The sequence below is a fragment of the Setaria italica genome, chromosome IV, assembly GCF_000263155.2.
Source record: "Setaria italica strain Yugu1 chromosome IV, Setaria_italica_v2.0, whole genome shotgun sequence".
NCBI lineage: Eukaryota > Viridiplantae > Streptophyta > Magnoliopsida > Poales > Poaceae > Setaria > Setaria italica.
In genome coordinates this window covers 27,486,952-27,503,854 of record NC_028453.1, presented here as the reverse complement: position 1 = coordinate 27,503,854, position 16,903 = coordinate 27,486,952, and the positions used below count along the sequence as shown (strand labels likewise).

Sequence of the window (16,903 nt, the reverse complement as noted above, 5' to 3'; positions counted from 1 at the left end):
AGCCAAAACAAATCGTGTCGCTCGAGCCCGTCATGCTGGAGGTGGCGGTGAGGTGGGCCATCCGATGACCTACAAAGCACGAATGCAACGGCATCTTCCCCACGGATGGTGCCAACTGTCGGTGCAAAATCTGACCGACAAGTGAATATTTGTGGTTTTGTCGTGCGTTAGATCGGATATGGCGTAGCACGCAATGACACAGGATGTATACTGGTTCGGGCAACGCACCCTACATCTAGTCGGGGGTCAGTCGGTCGAATTTATTCCTGAGCCCATGTGCTCAAAGTTTGCAGTGGGGATACAAACAAAAGGAGTAGAAGAGGGGGACGCCTGAGTCCTGGCCTTGTTCTCGTCTCAGTTGAGGAGAGTGGCAGGAGCTCAGACTAGCGTTAAGTGTGTGTGTAAGCGTGAGAGTGTGAGAGGGTGTCTCTTAAAGCGGTGGGGGTCCATCCCCTTTTATAGTCAAGAGGACGGTCCTTACAGGTCGAGGGAGGATAATAGAGTGAGGGTATGGGTGCTGCCTAGTCTTGTCGAATCCCACGTCGGTGGATACGGTATGGCTTTCGTCCTCGGTCCCTGTTCTTCTCGTTAGGCCACTATGCCATAGTGGGTAGGTTTACGGCACCACTATGCAGACGTGCGCAGGGCATGGCGTGGTACAGCTCCGCGTACGGCCGGCTGACCCGGGCGCCACCTCGTCATCCGCCCCACCTGCTCCCTAGGGCCACTCCGGGCGGATCTCCCCGGTCGGGGAGATCAGTGCAAGTGGTACGGTGAGTTTCCCAGTTAGGGGATTAGGTTGGGAGCACTCAGTCGGGAGTACTCAGTTGGGAGCACTCAGTCCGGGTCGGACTGTGGCCCCATCCCCGGTTGGCTCCCTCTAGTCGAGGCGTCAACCAGGCCTCTTGGTCGGAGGGGCCGACCGGCAGCCAGATCGTGGTCTTGGCCTGGCTGTGCGTAGCTGGGCCGGTCCAGGTATACGTTTGTTGTTATGCCCTTTGTTGGGCTAAGTGTCGTGGGAAATTAGTCCTGTTAGGGACCCGTCACCGTGATAATATCTTGAATATTATCTTCCCATGAAAATATGGTTATTTTAAATATTAGAAATGATATCAACGAGAAAAGGCCTACTTCACTCGCTTTATGCTAAAATAACACTGACCAATTTTTTTTAAAAAAAAGAAACACTGGCCAAAATCCTAGGAAGGCGCGGCAAAGCCGCGCCAGAGTTTCTAGTTAACAAGTAAACTGATCTAAGGGGAAACTTATATTACTTTGAACACTGCTCTTAAGTATTAACAGTAGCAACGGAGTTGTCTTAGTCGTTGGTACTTTATTTAAGACTACAACAAGCCAACATCCATGTGGCATGTGGGCATTTTGTAATCCATCAACCACTACCTCTGTGAAACTCATGGTGAAAGGTGATCTTGACTGTAGTAAAAATGGAGTTACCTACGCTCAGGAAACAAAAATAACAGTTATTTTGTTGACGCGTGGAAAGTGCTAAGTCATTTCTTAATTTATGCCAACAACAAGCAACATCGAGTTAGTGCTTAGTGGAGTAGTTGCCCATGCCATGTTGACATTTTCTTTAATCTACCGACAACTATCAAGAAAGCCACAATTTTTCCTCATCTTTTTTTCAGAACAGACTCCTGTTCAATGATTGCACCTTTCATGAAGAGAACAAGGCTTTGCTTTTCCCCAAAGTGCACAAACACGAGTGTATTTACACATCACTACTAACAATTCCAATGGATGTTTGACAACGATTTGGATAACTATACAAGTTCAGCAAATTTCCCCAACAAATCACCACAAATTTGTTAGACAAGATGCACCAATCATTGAGACGAAGCTAGCTAGCGTGCTAGACAGGGCTAATAATGTCGTCATCGAGCGGGTCGCCGCCGCCGCCGTCCTGCAGCGGTGGCACGGCCGTGGCCCGGCAGACGGGGCACGTCGGGTGCGCCTTGAGCCACTTGCCGATGCACTTGTCGTGGAAGCGGTGGCCGCAGCGCGGCAGCGCCCGGAGCGCCTGGTCCTCCCGCATGCCGGCGAGGCAGACGCAGCACTTGTCGTCGGCGCCGGCGCTTCCCCCGGTGCTGCCTTCGTCCTCGTCGTCGCTGAGGCGGAGGAACGACTTGGCGGCGGAGGAGGCGGCGGCCCCGGAGTCCGGCGAGAGCCAGACGACCATGACGATGATGTTGGCGAGGCAGAGCGCGTAGGCGACGACGTCCGCCTGGCTCCGCTCGAAGACGACGATGACGAGCGGCACGAACACCATGAACACCACGGCGAAGCAGCGGTTGGCCAGCGTCGACGCGCGCACGCCGTCGGGCGCCCCCAGGAGCGGGGTCAGGACGGGCGGGGCGTCGTCCGCGTCCGCGTCCCCTTGCTGCTGCTGCCGCGACGACGGCGACGGGTCGTCGCGGGCCCCCGCGGCGCCCGCGCCGGCGCGGCCGGCGATGGCGTGGCGGTACCAGCGCGCGAAGCAGTAGAAGAGGAAGACCTGGATGGAGAATCCGCCGGCGAAGGCCGCGGCGACGTCGCCGTAGTAGTCGTAGGCGAGGCGGGTGGCGAGGAGCAGCGTGAGGAAGGTGAAGGGCAGGTCCAGCCACGGGAGGTCCATCGCCGCCGCGCCGCCGGCGAGGCCGCGCTCATCGATCGGGCGCGCGCGGGAGACCTTGCTGCTCAGGCTCAGCTCAGCGCGAGGAGGAATCCATGGGGAAAATACGGAGCGGATTCCGTTCGTGGAGGCTCCCTCTCCGCACTAAATTTCCGGCTTTTTCCTCCGGGCGGACAAGTCAAGAAAAGTTGATCAATTCGAGGGAAAGATTAGTACTGATGTGAGTGCCGAATGGTTTGCTTCCACATCACCAAAGCGATTAGCGCACGCCGGTGACCGGATCACGCAGTCGACGACGCCTAATAAGCAAAGAGTAAACTTGCAGCATAGTTAAATCCGAGAAAAGAACACACCTTTCTTCTTTCACCGTAGCTGTTGAACTGTGACTACCCAACCAGTATATAAAAATGATGAGCAGCGTGATCGCAATTCCACCGCGTAAAATCAATCAAGGCCTAAATTTGACGCGGCGACAATTCACCATGGCAGCAGGGGAGGGTCTCAACTCTTCTCTCTTTGCAGGAGACATCAGGAGGGTAAAAACTACATGGAGCAAATTTTTACTAACCAGATTGCGACGATTCGCTGCGTCGCTGTCGGCGGCACTGTGCCCGTCGTTGACGCGGCCAAGTGGGCCTAATCTGCGCGGGCGCTAGCGTGTATCCCAGCCGCGATTAGTCGGCGGTCGTTCTCAGAGCAAGGGCGGAGTGTACTGCGGTGAGCGGCGAGGGCCGAGGGGGCAGGGCGCGTCCTTTTTTCTTCTTCGTTGGGACGAACGGTGGCTCCACTCCGAGCCTGGATAAGCATGGGCGGCTGAGAGATGATTTAAGAGGTGACTGAAGACGACGGCCAGCGGGGGCTGCCGGGTCGGAATCTAGTGGCCAAAGCAAGCAACACGGAGTGATCGTCCGTCGCTGCCAACGACCTCCGCCGTTACATTTCGCTTTTATCAGGAAGGAGACCGTGCTCAGCATTGATCAGGTGAGTACGAGCTAGCGTTTCCAAGGGTGAATGTGCTGTTATTCAAAATTTAGTCCGTGTATCGTGCATTCGTACAATCGCCCCAGATGTTGAGAAGTGATCAGAACCGCACGTCCTTCGCGTTGGACCTTGAATGCAGAGTCCTTTTGATGGAGTCCGTTTTCAATTATGATAAAAGGCGCATGTACGAAAACAATCCCGTGACTCCGTGAGTGATAGTTCATCTCGTGCATTTGAATCTTGTACCCTATTGCATTCATGATGCGACACACTATATTTCTTCCTATTCATTCTATTAACTCATATCTTATGATTAATTTTTTTCTAAGTACAAGTCGGATGTTAATGCACACACACCGCATAAAAATCTACCAATGGCCGACCCCCAACACCCACCTCCACCCACACGCGCGCACACAACATAGCTCATTTACTTTTCGATCTATGTTTGCGCACATACATTTTGTTCCACACAAACAAATTCCAATCGTTCTTTTCAAGCGGTTCAAATGTACAAACCTTTCTTCCACAACGCGAATTTATATGATTTGTCTTATGTATTATCTTTTTATACTCCAACAATTTTTGTTCTAATTGAACCTATAACATTTTTCTAGCGATACAATATGGAGCAAGTGTTATGGGCTTAAATGGCTAACAGAACCCAGAAGACCTTTTCTTATTGGACTTCCGATGTTTGAGATTCGTGCGAAAAATAACATCCGTTCGATGCAGTCCATCTCTCCCTACCCTAAACTCCCGTCAATGGCCGGCTTCCATTCCCGCACGCCCACCGCAACCTACGCCGCCGCCTGGTCCCGAGCGCCGCCGCCTCTGTAGCCTGCGTGCTGCCGCCAGGCCTCGCGTCGCCATCGATGGAGCCCCCACGCCGCCGTCGCTGCAGCTCGCGTGCTGCCACCAAGCCTCACGCCGACGCTTCAGGCGGCCGCCGCCGTCACTGCAGCGCGCGCGCTGCCGCCGGGCCTCGCGCCAACGCGTCGGGCGCCTGCCGCCGCAAATAGCGTGCCGCCGTGTGCGTGCTCCACCGCCGCGGCCCGCGCGTCTCCCATCCTTGCAGGCGCGCGCTGCTGCTATCACCGGAGTTCACCTGAGGAAAAGGAAGAAATACATTTTGAAAATGTTGATTTCTATTTTAAAATATGTTGAATCTACTTTTTCCGGATGTTGAAATAGATTGTAGAAAATGTTGAATCTGTATTTTTTATACAAAATGTTGATCGATGTTTTATAAAATGTTGAATCTAAAATTTCTAGACGTTGAACTACCTTTCAGAGAATGTTGAATATACTCTTGCTGAAATGCTGATTTAAATTTTTAAATTGGGCTTAATGGGTTTTAAAGACATGAAGCTTGGTCATATAGGAGCCCCACCCAGGGCAGCACCGCAGCAGAATGAAAACAACAAATGTTCTGGGCCTCGGTAGTCCATTCTACCCAATAAGCGCCGACCATCTGTTAGAGAACTAAGCGGACTAGGGAATAAGCTACAGACCTGGCTTTCTTACTTTGGGCCCGTGAAGTTTTGACCTTTTTGTATTGAACTCTAGATGGGCCAAGCCTGTGGGCATAAGAACAGCAGCCCTCGCACGAGCTCTTTGCCAAGCGCATGGAAGTTTTTTTTTGCTTCAGTGTTGTATGATTGGTCGCCTTCTTTTTGTTTTTTTCCTGAATGACTTCTTATTTATTTATTGTCCTTAAGAGGTTCTTAATTTGTGTCAATACAAATGTGGCAACGAGGAAAGTGTGGAACATCTATAAGCATACCGTGATGAAAAGGGATTTGTAGGTGAAATGTCATATAACGTGTAATTTATCTTTGCAATAGAAATCTAAATCGAGACGTGAGTTCATTAAGAACTAATTGAAAGGAACCACTCAAATCATCCTAATTTAATAGAGTCATCATACTTTCGTCTTGCTATTGAAAGTGGAATAATCCCAATAATTCTTGAGATGTCATCAAGCATTGGCACAAGATCGATCAAACATACACCCAAAAGGTATACAAACATAAGTTCAAGTTTACATCCTGTTGCCACACAGAATCGAACGCCCGACACCACGATAACTATCGTACTTTCGTGACGACAAGCGACTAGTTTCCTCGCAAACTAGCAAAGAAGTTCCTCGCTTTCGCGGAGGAGAGCCGACTATTTTTCAGCGCAAAATGGCAAAGATCAACCAAACCTTAGGGATGCTAGGGCTTGATAGGAAAAGAAAACATGGTACAGGAAAACAGAGGTAAAGTAAAACAAAACAAGTAATTGATCTGGTAAATGTCGATTGGCTCATTTTTCAATCAGCCATGACCTTAATCTATACCTAGTATTAAAGCACGGTAGTTTGTTCCAACCATCGTGATTATTTTACAAAAAAGTTCCTCAACCTTTTCGTAATCAACTCGCAGTCCTAGAAGTTAAACTGTCGTAGTTCGTTGATGATTTGCAAAAAAGTCCCTCAACTTTTTCGTAATGGCCGCTGAGCGCGAGGGCGGGGATGGAGCAGCAAGTCGAGCGCCTGGTGGAGCAACATGGCTGGCGCGGGCATAGCCGGTGCCGAGCCCGAGAGGTGATCCTGGCGCAGCTATGCCACGCAAATAGGGGATGGGGGTGCTCGGCTTCCAACGAGGGCGGATTGGTGGCTTTCCCGGCGGTGGCGCTGGGACTCCCCGCAGTGGCGGCACGTCGCATCGCTATCACCCTTTGCTGGAACCTGAAGCTAATCCCGACGGGGGAGGCGTCACAGGCATAGCTTAGTGGTGGAGGAGCTCCCCCATGACGTGCAGCAGATCTCGCATGGCCATAGCGATGTATGCCACCACCCACTAGTGTGGATTCACTTGCATGCCCAGCAATAGTCCTCAACCAGAGGCAGTGCTAGTTGATGTCGTCTTTGTCAGCAACACTTACCGCCACCTGCCAGAAGGGTTGCCGCTTCGGCCTCAGCAAAAAGCTCCACTGCTCACTGCTGCATCACCAGGAGGGCAATCCACAACTGGGAACCATATGCATGGGATGATGAGAAAAAATCCACTGGCGCACGTCGCTGCTGATCTGCACGAGTACTTTTTAAGTCACAAGAATTAATGATAAGAGAGGTAAATTAATAATAAGAGGGATCTTCTTGCTCCAATTATTTTGTAATATGATTGAGGAGCTTATCGTGGGTCACTCGGATACTGTGGTACTTCTTGGGGGGCACACTTCATGGTCACTCAGGTGCAATGCCTTCTCTTCTACAATTTGTGTTCATCTTAGTACAACGCCCTCTCTCATATGCCTAACAATAATTATGGTTTTTTGTTATGAAGAATTTTAACGATGGACAATCAAATCTTAAATATGATTTGCCCTTATATTTTGAAATTTTCAGCCGCAAGATAGTAGGTCGATTGCTATACCTTTACTATTTGAAACTGAAAATTAATTTGTAGGTAGAACATTTAGTCATCATTGACTATATTATGAGGAGCAAATTGCAGAAGGATACTTGCATTGGTTGATTGCTCATATTTCTTGGAGCAATTAGGTCATGATGTCAGGGGTGTATACACTCAGATATGAATTGTTGAGCATATTATAATTAAGGACTAAGCATTTATTTTAGTCTTGTAGTTTTTTTCTTTTTATAGGCTGAAAGTTTCGTGAACAACCTTTTATGTTCATAATAACTTGCATATTCATAAAAACTAAAAACTAAGACAGGAGTTGCATTAGTGTTGAATCTTATCATAAGTTTGTAACGGCCTCGGATAAAAATTCTTCACGTTAATCTTAATCCGAGTCCCTGATCCCCTATCTCAGTTTCCAAGCCTAAGTGTTCAACCTCCAGATCTTCCGACCCTTCGATCCGACCCCTCGCCGTGGTCTCCCCAGTTCCGACCCCGCCAACCCCCAACCCACCGTCGGATCATTCTAAGCCATCCCACAGCGTCGCCCTTCAGTTCGAGCCGTGGACCACCGAGACTGACCGGTGGGCCCACGAGATCTTTTCCCCCAGATCTCCCGCAACAGGCGCACTCGAGTTGCATGCCCGCTTCAGAGTTCCCCAGCCCGCGCCCATCATCACATCGACAGATCCCGACTGCAGAGCCCGATGCCGCCCGTCTTTTCTGTCACCTCGCCACAGTCGCGCCACCCCGGTCTTCGCTACGCGACGATTCCTCCTCCACCAACCCAGACCGCGGTAGCGACAGCTCCTTTTCCCGCCCTGTCAGAAGCCGCCCTGACAATCTGTTGTTCCGCGCTCACCCGTGCGACCGCAGCCGCCTGTCTTCTCACCTGTGCGCCCTCGTTCCCAGCGCCATTTCTCGGGTCACTTCCATCAGCTCCACCGCACGACGACGCCCACCTCCGCCAAATCTCAACCACCGGCAAACTCGCGCCTGCGCCGCCCTGATGTCAGTACCCAATGACCGCCGGTGTCATCCCCGAAGTCCTGCTCCACCGCCCTCGTCGCTCAATCGCCGCCCCGGCAGAGCACTCCATCGTTTCTTCCCCGGCCTTCGCGCCGCTCTTTCCCTTCCCTCTTCCGCGCAGCTATAAAATGGAATGCCGGAGTCCCGCCAGAGTTCCTCTTTGCTCTAGCTGCTCTCTCTCTTACTCCCTGTTCGAGCTCACAGCGCCACCACCTAAGTCTGAGGAACTCTCCTCTCTGCGCAGCATCACTTTCCCCAATCCACCAGCCACTGCTTTCAGTGCAGCCCAAGAGCTTGCTGTGATCCGCAAGAAGCACCGCCGCCGCCGGAACACCGCCGGACATCCTCGCCGCTATCCCAAGCCCCTTAGTCCTTCCGCCCAAGCCTTCTCTGTAAGACAAAGGTAAGCTGCCGACCCTTGTTTGCCTCGTCCGACCCCTCCTATCCGCCCGATCCCGGTTCCGTCTCGCCCGACCCTGTCTGTTCCACCAACCCTTCTCCGCCTCGTCCGAGGGCTCGGCTGTATCTTTTTCTTTGAACCGAGGGTGTATGTGTAAACTTAGGCACTTTTCAGCGTTGAGTCTGAGGACCCTTAGCACATCTATTCCTCTATATTAAGGGCCAGATCATAAGTTCCTCCCCTTCGACCCTTACATCTTGATCTCCATCAACCCCATTGAACCTCCCCACCCTCCTGTAACTTGCCGCAAGTTTCTGGGCTCAAACTTGCAAGTGTTACTGTTGAAATAACCGTCTATGCTAACCAATGCATTGCATTCATGTAGAGCTGCGTCTCACCGACGGCTACTACGATTTGCACCGGCGCCAGAAGACGGAGGTGTAGCTGAGCTCCTGCCTCCAGAAATCGAAGCTGCCCAAGAAGACGAGCAGTTCCCCTCCTCCTTGCTTGAAGGCAAGCCCCGGATGCATAAATCCCCTATGCTTTACCAAACTTGCGCATGCCTTCTTTAACATGCTTGTGCATTTACGTATATGAGTTGGTTGGAACCATAGATGCATAACTTAGCTCCCTTGATCTGAACACTAGCTGTTGGACCGAGTAGATGCTTTGCTTAAATAGGAAAACGGTAGAAGCCGAGTGATTCCCTGTCACTCGCGAGTTGTAGGAGTTGGATGTTTACCCTTCTGTTACAACTATAAGGATGATGGACGGGGCAGGGTTTTGGGTAACTCTTTGGTGGTTGGCTGATCGCCCCGTCTGTCTATGAAACATGCTAAGGCCCGACAGTGGTGGTGTTCATGATCAAGTGTTTGAAGGTACTAATCTCATACCTAGTATGGGATGGGGAAGCCTAGTACCTGATTGAACTAGGGCGTGGCTTATACCCCTGTTGTCCCTGGAATGAGGTTCCCATGGTGCATCATGTGGGTGCAAGTGCGGTCACAGTACGGTAGAGGCTGGGACTGTGGAGCATTGCATGCCAAGGGAAGTTTGGACCTGACACGCGCCTGGGAATTGATGGGGACGGCCGACACAGGAAGCGACCCTTGTGGTGCACGGATGTCGTGAGATTAGGTTCGCCATGCATGGTTAAGAAACTCGAATCGATTCGTCTGCCTCTCACAGTTTGAGACTGCTTGATCGCTATGTCACCTTGAGTAAATGAGGAATCTGATGATGACATGGTTTTGTTGAGGATGTATATACCCTTGGTTGGTTCTATGTTTGCTTAGGATAGGTTGCAAACTTAGACCGGATAATGAACTTCGAACCGGATCTAAAACTTGAAAGTAGGGTTACACCTAGTGCTTTTGGCAAACAAACCCCTCAGCCAAAAAGTCTTGCATGTCTAGAAGAGGTAGTTTAGCGCGCTCCCTGTCGGTTAAGTCTTTTGAGCTTAGTAGCTCAGCCTTGTTGTGGTTCTTCTTTTTCAGGTGAAGTTGCTGCCTCTGAGCCTCCCTCTGCTGGCACTTGGCCGCCCCAACTCCCTCCGGGTTGGACGGTTGAGTGGGATCCCTCCTCGGACGGCGAGGAGAGGGATCATTGATGTCCCGGTTGGCCTCACCAGGGATGTCCGACCCCGACTAGTTAGCTTCCGCTAGTGGTTTTACCCTTTTGTGGTTTTCCTTCTGATCTTGTAAACTCTGATGTTGTGTTATAACCAAACTAAATGGTTAATTTGTTAGCTCGGTGGACTTGTTGTATTCTCTGGAACCGCTCACCTTCGTGTGGGTTTGCTATTGGGTCCTGTTCAAGTGGTTAAATCAGATTAAATCTGACGCACTTCGTGTTTACTTGGTTTAGGCGTGAGCGTCGCGTATCATGCGGCTGAATCATGTTTAATCAAGCAAATCCGAAGTGGATCCGCCATAGCTGGTATCAGAGCCGGTTTAGCAAGACAGAGAACACAACAGGCCCTAACACACTTCTTTAAAAAGAATAAAAGTTGCAAGAAACTCTTTGAAAAATCTCGTACGATCGTTAAGGATGACTTTAGTACGAGAGGCCCTAGGGGATTTTGGGGTTGTTTTTAGGTGGCTAATATTTATTGGTTATCTTGCTAACCCTTCCAGCACTTCACCACGTTTATCATATGTGTGCCGAGTTCCACATCACGAGTATGCGAGGGTTGATAGGGAGTTCTATTCAAAGGACCCTATCATCGCGGTTGTTTCGCCCACGTGTATCATACGTGCGCGGTTTCCGTATGTTAATCCATACGAAGGTTGGTACGGTTCGATTCCAACGAGCCTATCATCACAGTTGTTCGCCACGTCTATTATACGTGTGCTGATTCTGCATCATGAGTATGCAAAGGGTTATACGGTTCCATTCAAAGGGGACCTATTTCCACGGTTGAGTGCTGTCCATGCAGCCTTGAACGCATGGGTGCCGTTCCTATAGTGAACGGTAATGTTTGGGAACGCTTTCGTGGGTGCTGGCACGAAAGGTTCGTGTGGTTGTGTTTTTCTGCAGGTACGCTAACCGCGATCGCTTAGGAAACGTTGCTAGAACCGACTAGTTATTATAGGGAGAGACGTACTGGTTGCCTTGCCATAGGCACTAACTGCGTAAGACCAAGTTTTGGCAGTTGTTTTGGTTAAGAACGAGGTAGGCCGTGCATGCGACATAAGCTAAGAATCTGTAAGGTCACCCTCCTCAAAAGCAACCTTGCTCGGAAAAGTTCTTCGGCGGTTCTAAGGATTTCTAGTTTCTTCCAGCTTGTTTCGGCTGAAATCCGGATGCTTTTTCTGTCCGACCCCTGATCTTTAGAGTCCATCTCACGTTGTTTTGGTTCTTGGTTCCAGATGGCCACCCCCGAACATGTCCTGTATGGCGCGGATGGCACCTTCCATTCGACGTGTCTGCACTTCGAGGGCTTTCCCGCGATCTTGTGGGACACCTTGAAGTGGTTCGGGTACCAGTCTCCACCGTTGTATGTGGGACGGTTGTACCTGGAGCGAGGCGTCCAAACCTGCAACGTACAGGTAGTAGTACCTCCCCCTCCTGTGCGGCCCGACTGGCCCTCGTTTGGAATCTCAGCATACGGCCTTGCCTCGGAAGACACCTGGGAGTCAGCTGCTCTTCAGCTCCTTACTCAATTCTGTCAGCTGCACCCACTGGAGGTCACCCTAAACCCCATCGGCCTGTTCCCTGCCAGGAACCGGTTGAACCCGGAGTGGCTCGACCGCGTCAGCAATATCGAGGTGTTGGCCACCTCCTACTCAATGGTCACCATCTCCACCAATATCCGGTGTATGTCAGCCCTCTATCGGCTGATTGAGCTCCCAGGGACGAGCCATGACTATCCTTGCTTGGACCGCCGTGGATGCCCAAGGGCACCTCCAGGCCGCCAGAAGAGACATGGTGGGCCAAACATATCAGCTCATCCAACGAGGCATTCAGGTCCATGACATGCAGGACCGAATCTCTGAGCTTGAAGGAGAAGTAACTAACTTGGTGGACGGCATGATCGAGCTATCAGAGGAAAAGATGGAAGTAGAAATGGAGCTGGTGGTTGCTAATGCTCATTTGGATGAGCATCACGCCGAGCTCGATGACATGCATGCCCTTCAGATGCAGCTGGAAGCTCAAGAAGACCCTGAGGAGGTTGAGGAAGCGACCAGCATGGACATTGAAGAGGACGACGCCCCTTCTCCCACTCATAGTGTTCCCTTGTAGATGGAGAGTTGCAGGGAACCCATTCTTTTGTTGTACTCCTCGGCAGCCTAAATTTTCGATAGTCCTGTAATAGGTTAGCCTTGAGTTGAGTGCTCCTTGTGTTTTAGAACACCTTTGTAAAAAAGACCCCAATGAAATCAAATCCTAAGTCTGACCTTTGACTCTTTGCAAACGTTGGAATGCTAGACCATGTGAGTTTGTGCTGTGACCACACACGCCATTTTCTGTGGGTCCGTTCAAGTTGGCCGACCCCGGTTCGCGAGATCGGATGCGCCCGACCCCTCGAGGCAGTTCTCCGCCTTGCCCGACCCCTTTTTGTGTGGATCGTTTTGCCGACCCCTTTTCTCGGGATGCTCGCCTAGCCCAACCCCTTGGCTAAGTTCAGATGTAAGGGAATTCCTGGAGTTTGGGTATGGTTCGCCCGAAGTCGAGTACAGGGCTAAGCTAAATGCTAACTAAGATGACACTGGGAAGAGTGTATCTCCTTATGAGGACGTGTGTTGCATTATCAGCAAGAGTTGCACTGGAGAATTTAACTTGTGTGTTCCCATCTGTTGGAGTATTTCTAAGATTATGAATTTAATGGAACGTTAACTCTTGCAGATGGCGCATCGCACCAGATCTAGTTCTGTGCCCGGCAGCAGCGAGCAGAGATAGGATCTTCCCCCACCTCCACCCCGTCTCCACTGGAGGCAATCTTAGCGGCTCAGACCGAGCTGCTGAGACATCTGGTACAAGGGCAACAACAACAGCAGCCCCATGGTGGAAGGGCTCAGCAGCAACCTCATGTTGCTCGGTATGAAGACTTCTTGGGGACGCAGCCCCCATTGTTCCAGAAGACCCAAGACCCGCTCGATGAAGACGCCTGGGTTCGCACCATCGAATCCAAGTTCGAGCTTCTTACCACCCAGTGCCCCGACCACAATAAGGCCCGGTTTGCAGCCCAGCAGTTACGTGGTTCCGCCCGGCTATGGTGGGATCACTACCACGCCATGTTGCCAGCAGATCATGTCATCAGCTGGAACGAGTTCAAGACTGCGTTCAGAGCGCAGCACATTCCGGAGGGTCTCCTGGAGCGCAAGCTCAATGAATTCCTGGCTCTTCACCAAGGAAACCGAGACATGTTACACTACGCTCAAGCCTTCAACGATCTGTGTCGTTATGCTGGATATCACGTGGACACCGACGAGAAGAAGCGGGACAGATTCCGCAGAGGGCTGAGCTTGGAGCTCAGAGAAAGGTTAAACCTGATAAGGGTGGATACGTACAATGAGTTGGTGTGGCGGAACCACCTCGGATTAGCTTGATTACTCGGAGTTCAGCCGCCTAACATGTGACACCCCTGGTTAACTCAAGCCAACGCGAAGCGCCGTCGGACTTCATCCGATTTAACCACTTCCAACAGGATCGAGTTCAGCAAACCCACACAAAGGTGAGCGGTTACAGAGAATACAACAAGTCCACTGAGTTTAAACAGTCTTACTCAAGAGTTCGGTCATAAAATTTTAACATCAGAGTTTTATAACAAAAGACAACAGAGAAAACACTAGCGGAAGACTTCGTTGGGGTCGGACGTCCGGGCGAGGCTAGCCAGAACATCACTGATTCCTCTCCTCGCCGTCCGAGGAGAGGTCCCACTCAACCGTCCAGCCTAGCGGAAGCTGGGGCGGCCAAGCGCCAACAAGGGAGGGGTCGGAAACTGCAACTTCACCTGAAAAATAGGAGCCACAACAAGGCTGAGCTACTAAGCTCAACAAGACTTAACCGGGGAGGAGCCAACTACTCTTCCAACTAGACATGCAAGGCTTTTTGGCTGAGGGGTTTGTTTTGCCAAAGCACTAAGTAACCTATTTTCAAGTTTTAGCTCCGGTTCTAGATTTACTTACCAGTCTAGGTTGTGCAACCTATTCTAAGCAAACATCGAACCAAACAAGTGTGTAGATAAAAACAACAACATTGCCATCATCAGATTCCTTATTTACTCAGGGTGACATAGCGATCAAGTAATCTCAAACTGTGAGAGGCAGACGAATCGATTCGAGTTCTTTAACCATGCATGGTGAACCTAGCCCCACGACATCCGCGCACCCGGAGGTCGCTTCCTGTGTCGGCCTTCCCCATCGATTCCCTAACCCGTGTCGGGCCCATTTCCTTTGGTGCAAGGTTCCACAGACCCGGTCTCTGCCGTTCTGTGACCACGCTTTGCCACCACGTGCGACAACCAGCAGGGGAAACTCCGTTCCAAGAATAATGGGGCGACCACTCACGTCTAGGTTCAATCAGGTACTAGGCTTCCTCATCCCATACTAAGTATGAGGCTAGTACTTTCAAACACTTGATCACGAACACCACCACTGTCGGGCCTTAGCAAGTTTTCATAGACAGGCGGGGCAACCATCCGACCACCAAAGTGTTACCCAAGCCCTGCCCCGTCCATCATCCTTATAGTTGTAGCAGGAGAGTAAACATGCAACTCCTACAACTCGCGAGTGACAGGAAAATCACTCGGCTTTTACCGTTTTCCTAGTTAAGCAATGCAGCTACTCGGTCCAACAGCTAGTGTTCATATCAAGGGTTACTAAGTCATGCATCTAGGGTTTCAAACAACTCCTATACGTAAATGCACAAACATGCTATTCGGAAGGCATGTGCAAGTTTGACAAGAACACGTAGGATCTTCATGCAACCGGGGCTTGCCTGCAAACAAAGAGGGCGGAAACTGCTCGACTTCGGGGGCGGCTTCGACTTCAGCGGGCAGGAACTCGGCTACAGCTTCTTCTTCGGACGCCGGGTGCAGCTCGTAGAAGCCGTCAGCGAGATGCAACTCTACACGAATGCAATGCAGGGGTTAGCTTAACGTTTAAGTCGACAGCAACACTGGCTCTCCTGAGCCCAGAAACTTGCGACAAAGAGCAGGAGTTGGAGGCTGTTTGAGAGAGCTGATGATGATCAACAGGTAAGGGTAGGAAGAGAACTAGTGGTCTGATCCTTGAACTAGAGGATGTGATAACTGGGATCCTCAGACGTAGGCGCTGAAGGGTTCCCATGTTTTACCCATACACCCTCGAGTTGAAGAAAAAGATCACAGCCAAGCCCTCGGGCGAGGCGGACAAGGGTCGGCGAACAGACAGGGTCGGACGAGACGGAACTGGGGTCGGGCGGATAGGAGGGGTCGGGCGAAGCGGACTTAGGGTCGGCACTTACCTTCTTCCTGAAAGGAAAGCTTGGGGTCGGGAAGAGGCAGACTTGGGCGCGGAACTAAAGCTTTGAGCAGGGACTAAGGTTGGCGATACTCCGGCGGCGGCGCTTCTTGCGGATCACAAGAGAGCTCTACGCAGCACAAGGGAGCAAGCTGCGGGGTGACTTGGAGGAACTGAGAAGGAACTGGGAGAAGAACTCCTCAAGACTGGGCGGATGGCGCTGGAAGCTTGATCAGGGAGCTAGAGGAAACTAAGGGCAACAAAGGCGGAGGGAAACTCCGGCGACGGGGGCATTCCTTTTATAGCTGCTGGAGCAGAGGAACGGAAACGTCACGGAGAGAGAGAAGGGAAGCGGCGCGAAGGCCGGGGAGACGCAATGGAGTGCTCTGCCGTGGCAGCGATTGAGCAAACCGGGCGGTGCTGCAGAACTCCGGGGGTGACGCCAGCGATCATTGCGCTACTCCGTCAGGGCGGCGTAGGCGCGGGTAGACCGGTGGTTGGGATTTGGCGGAGAGCGGGCGTCGTCGTGCGGGAGAGGTGATAGAAGCGACCGGTTAACGGCGCTAGGATCGAGGGCGCACAGGTGGGAGAACAAGCGGACGCGGCGCGGGGAGAGCGCGGAACAACAGATTGTCGGGCGGCTTCTGACAGAGCGGGGAAAGGAACTGTCGCGGCCGCGGTCGGGGTTGGCGGTGGGGGAATCGTCGTGTAGCGACGACCGGCGGTGCAACTGTTGCTGGAAAGGACGGAAAAGACGGGCGACATCGGTCTCCGGGGCTGGGATCTGGTATCGTGATGATGGGCGCGGGGAGCGAGGATCTGCAGAAAGGGGTGCAGAGGGCTTCTGCTGCTATTGGGGAAAAGGGCGCGGGAACCCACTCGGTCGCTTGCCAGAGACAAAACTGAGCGGTGGCGTCGGAGAAGACGAGCCACGCGGCAGGAAAGCTCTGAGGCAGCCATGCCACTCGAGTGCGGCTGATGCGGGGGATCTGGAAAAAGATCTCACGGGTCCACCGGGGGAAAAAGATCGGACGGGTGAGGAAGATTAGCAGGATCCGACGGAGGGCTGAACTCGCCAGGGTCGGGAAAAGGAACGAAGCGGTAGGGGTCGGATCTCAGGGGTCGGAACTGGCGGAAGACTGAGCATTTAGGTGCGGTCAACAGAACAACTGGCTGAGGTTAAGGGCTGAGATCAAACCTAACTGGAAAAGATTAGGGGTCGGTCGTTACAGCCTACCCCTCTTAAAAAGAATCTCGTCCCGAGATTCAGGATCAAGGGTGTGCTGTTCTTACCTCCTTGAGGGGATAGGAAATCTGGAAAACGCTTGTTCAGATATTCTTCCGTCTCCCATGTTGCTTCATCTTCGGTGTGGTTTCTCCAGAGGATTTTGTACATCTTTACCATTTGGCGTCGGGTGTGCCTTTCCTTCTGGTCAAGAACTCGATCTGGGTACTCGGCGTAGGTCAGGTCGGGTTCTACTTGAAGCTGTTCTTGTTCTAGGATCTC

The 16,903-nt window shown here is 51.7% G+C and overlaps 1 protein-coding gene across 1 annotated transcript; it reads right to left on the bottom strand.

Annotated features, from left to right (window-relative positions):
• Nucleotides 1-1,637: 1,637 nt before the first annotated feature.
• Nucleotides 1,638-3,516, bottom strand: LOC101770688 (E3 ubiquitin-protein ligase Os06g0535400). The gene is made up of 2 exons (XM_004965481.4): nucleotides 3,201-3,516; nucleotides 1,638-3,087 (listed from the first exon to the last, which is right to left on the bottom strand). The coding sequence occupies exon 2, from the start codon at nucleotides 2,633-2,635 to the stop codon at nucleotides 1,874-1,876; it is 762 nt and encodes a 253-aa protein (XP_004965538.1). The 5' UTR covers nucleotides 2,636-3,087; nucleotides 3,201-3,516; the 3' UTR covers nucleotides 1,638-1,873.
• Nucleotides 3,517-16,903: the final 13,387 nt, after the last annotated feature.

Bases quoted from the DNA above. Each gene is read 5' to 3' on its own strand.
- LOC101770688 (XM_004965481.4), bottom strand. From the start codon at position 2,635: ATGGACCTCCCGTGGCTGGACCTGCCCTTCACCTTCCTCACGCTGCTC.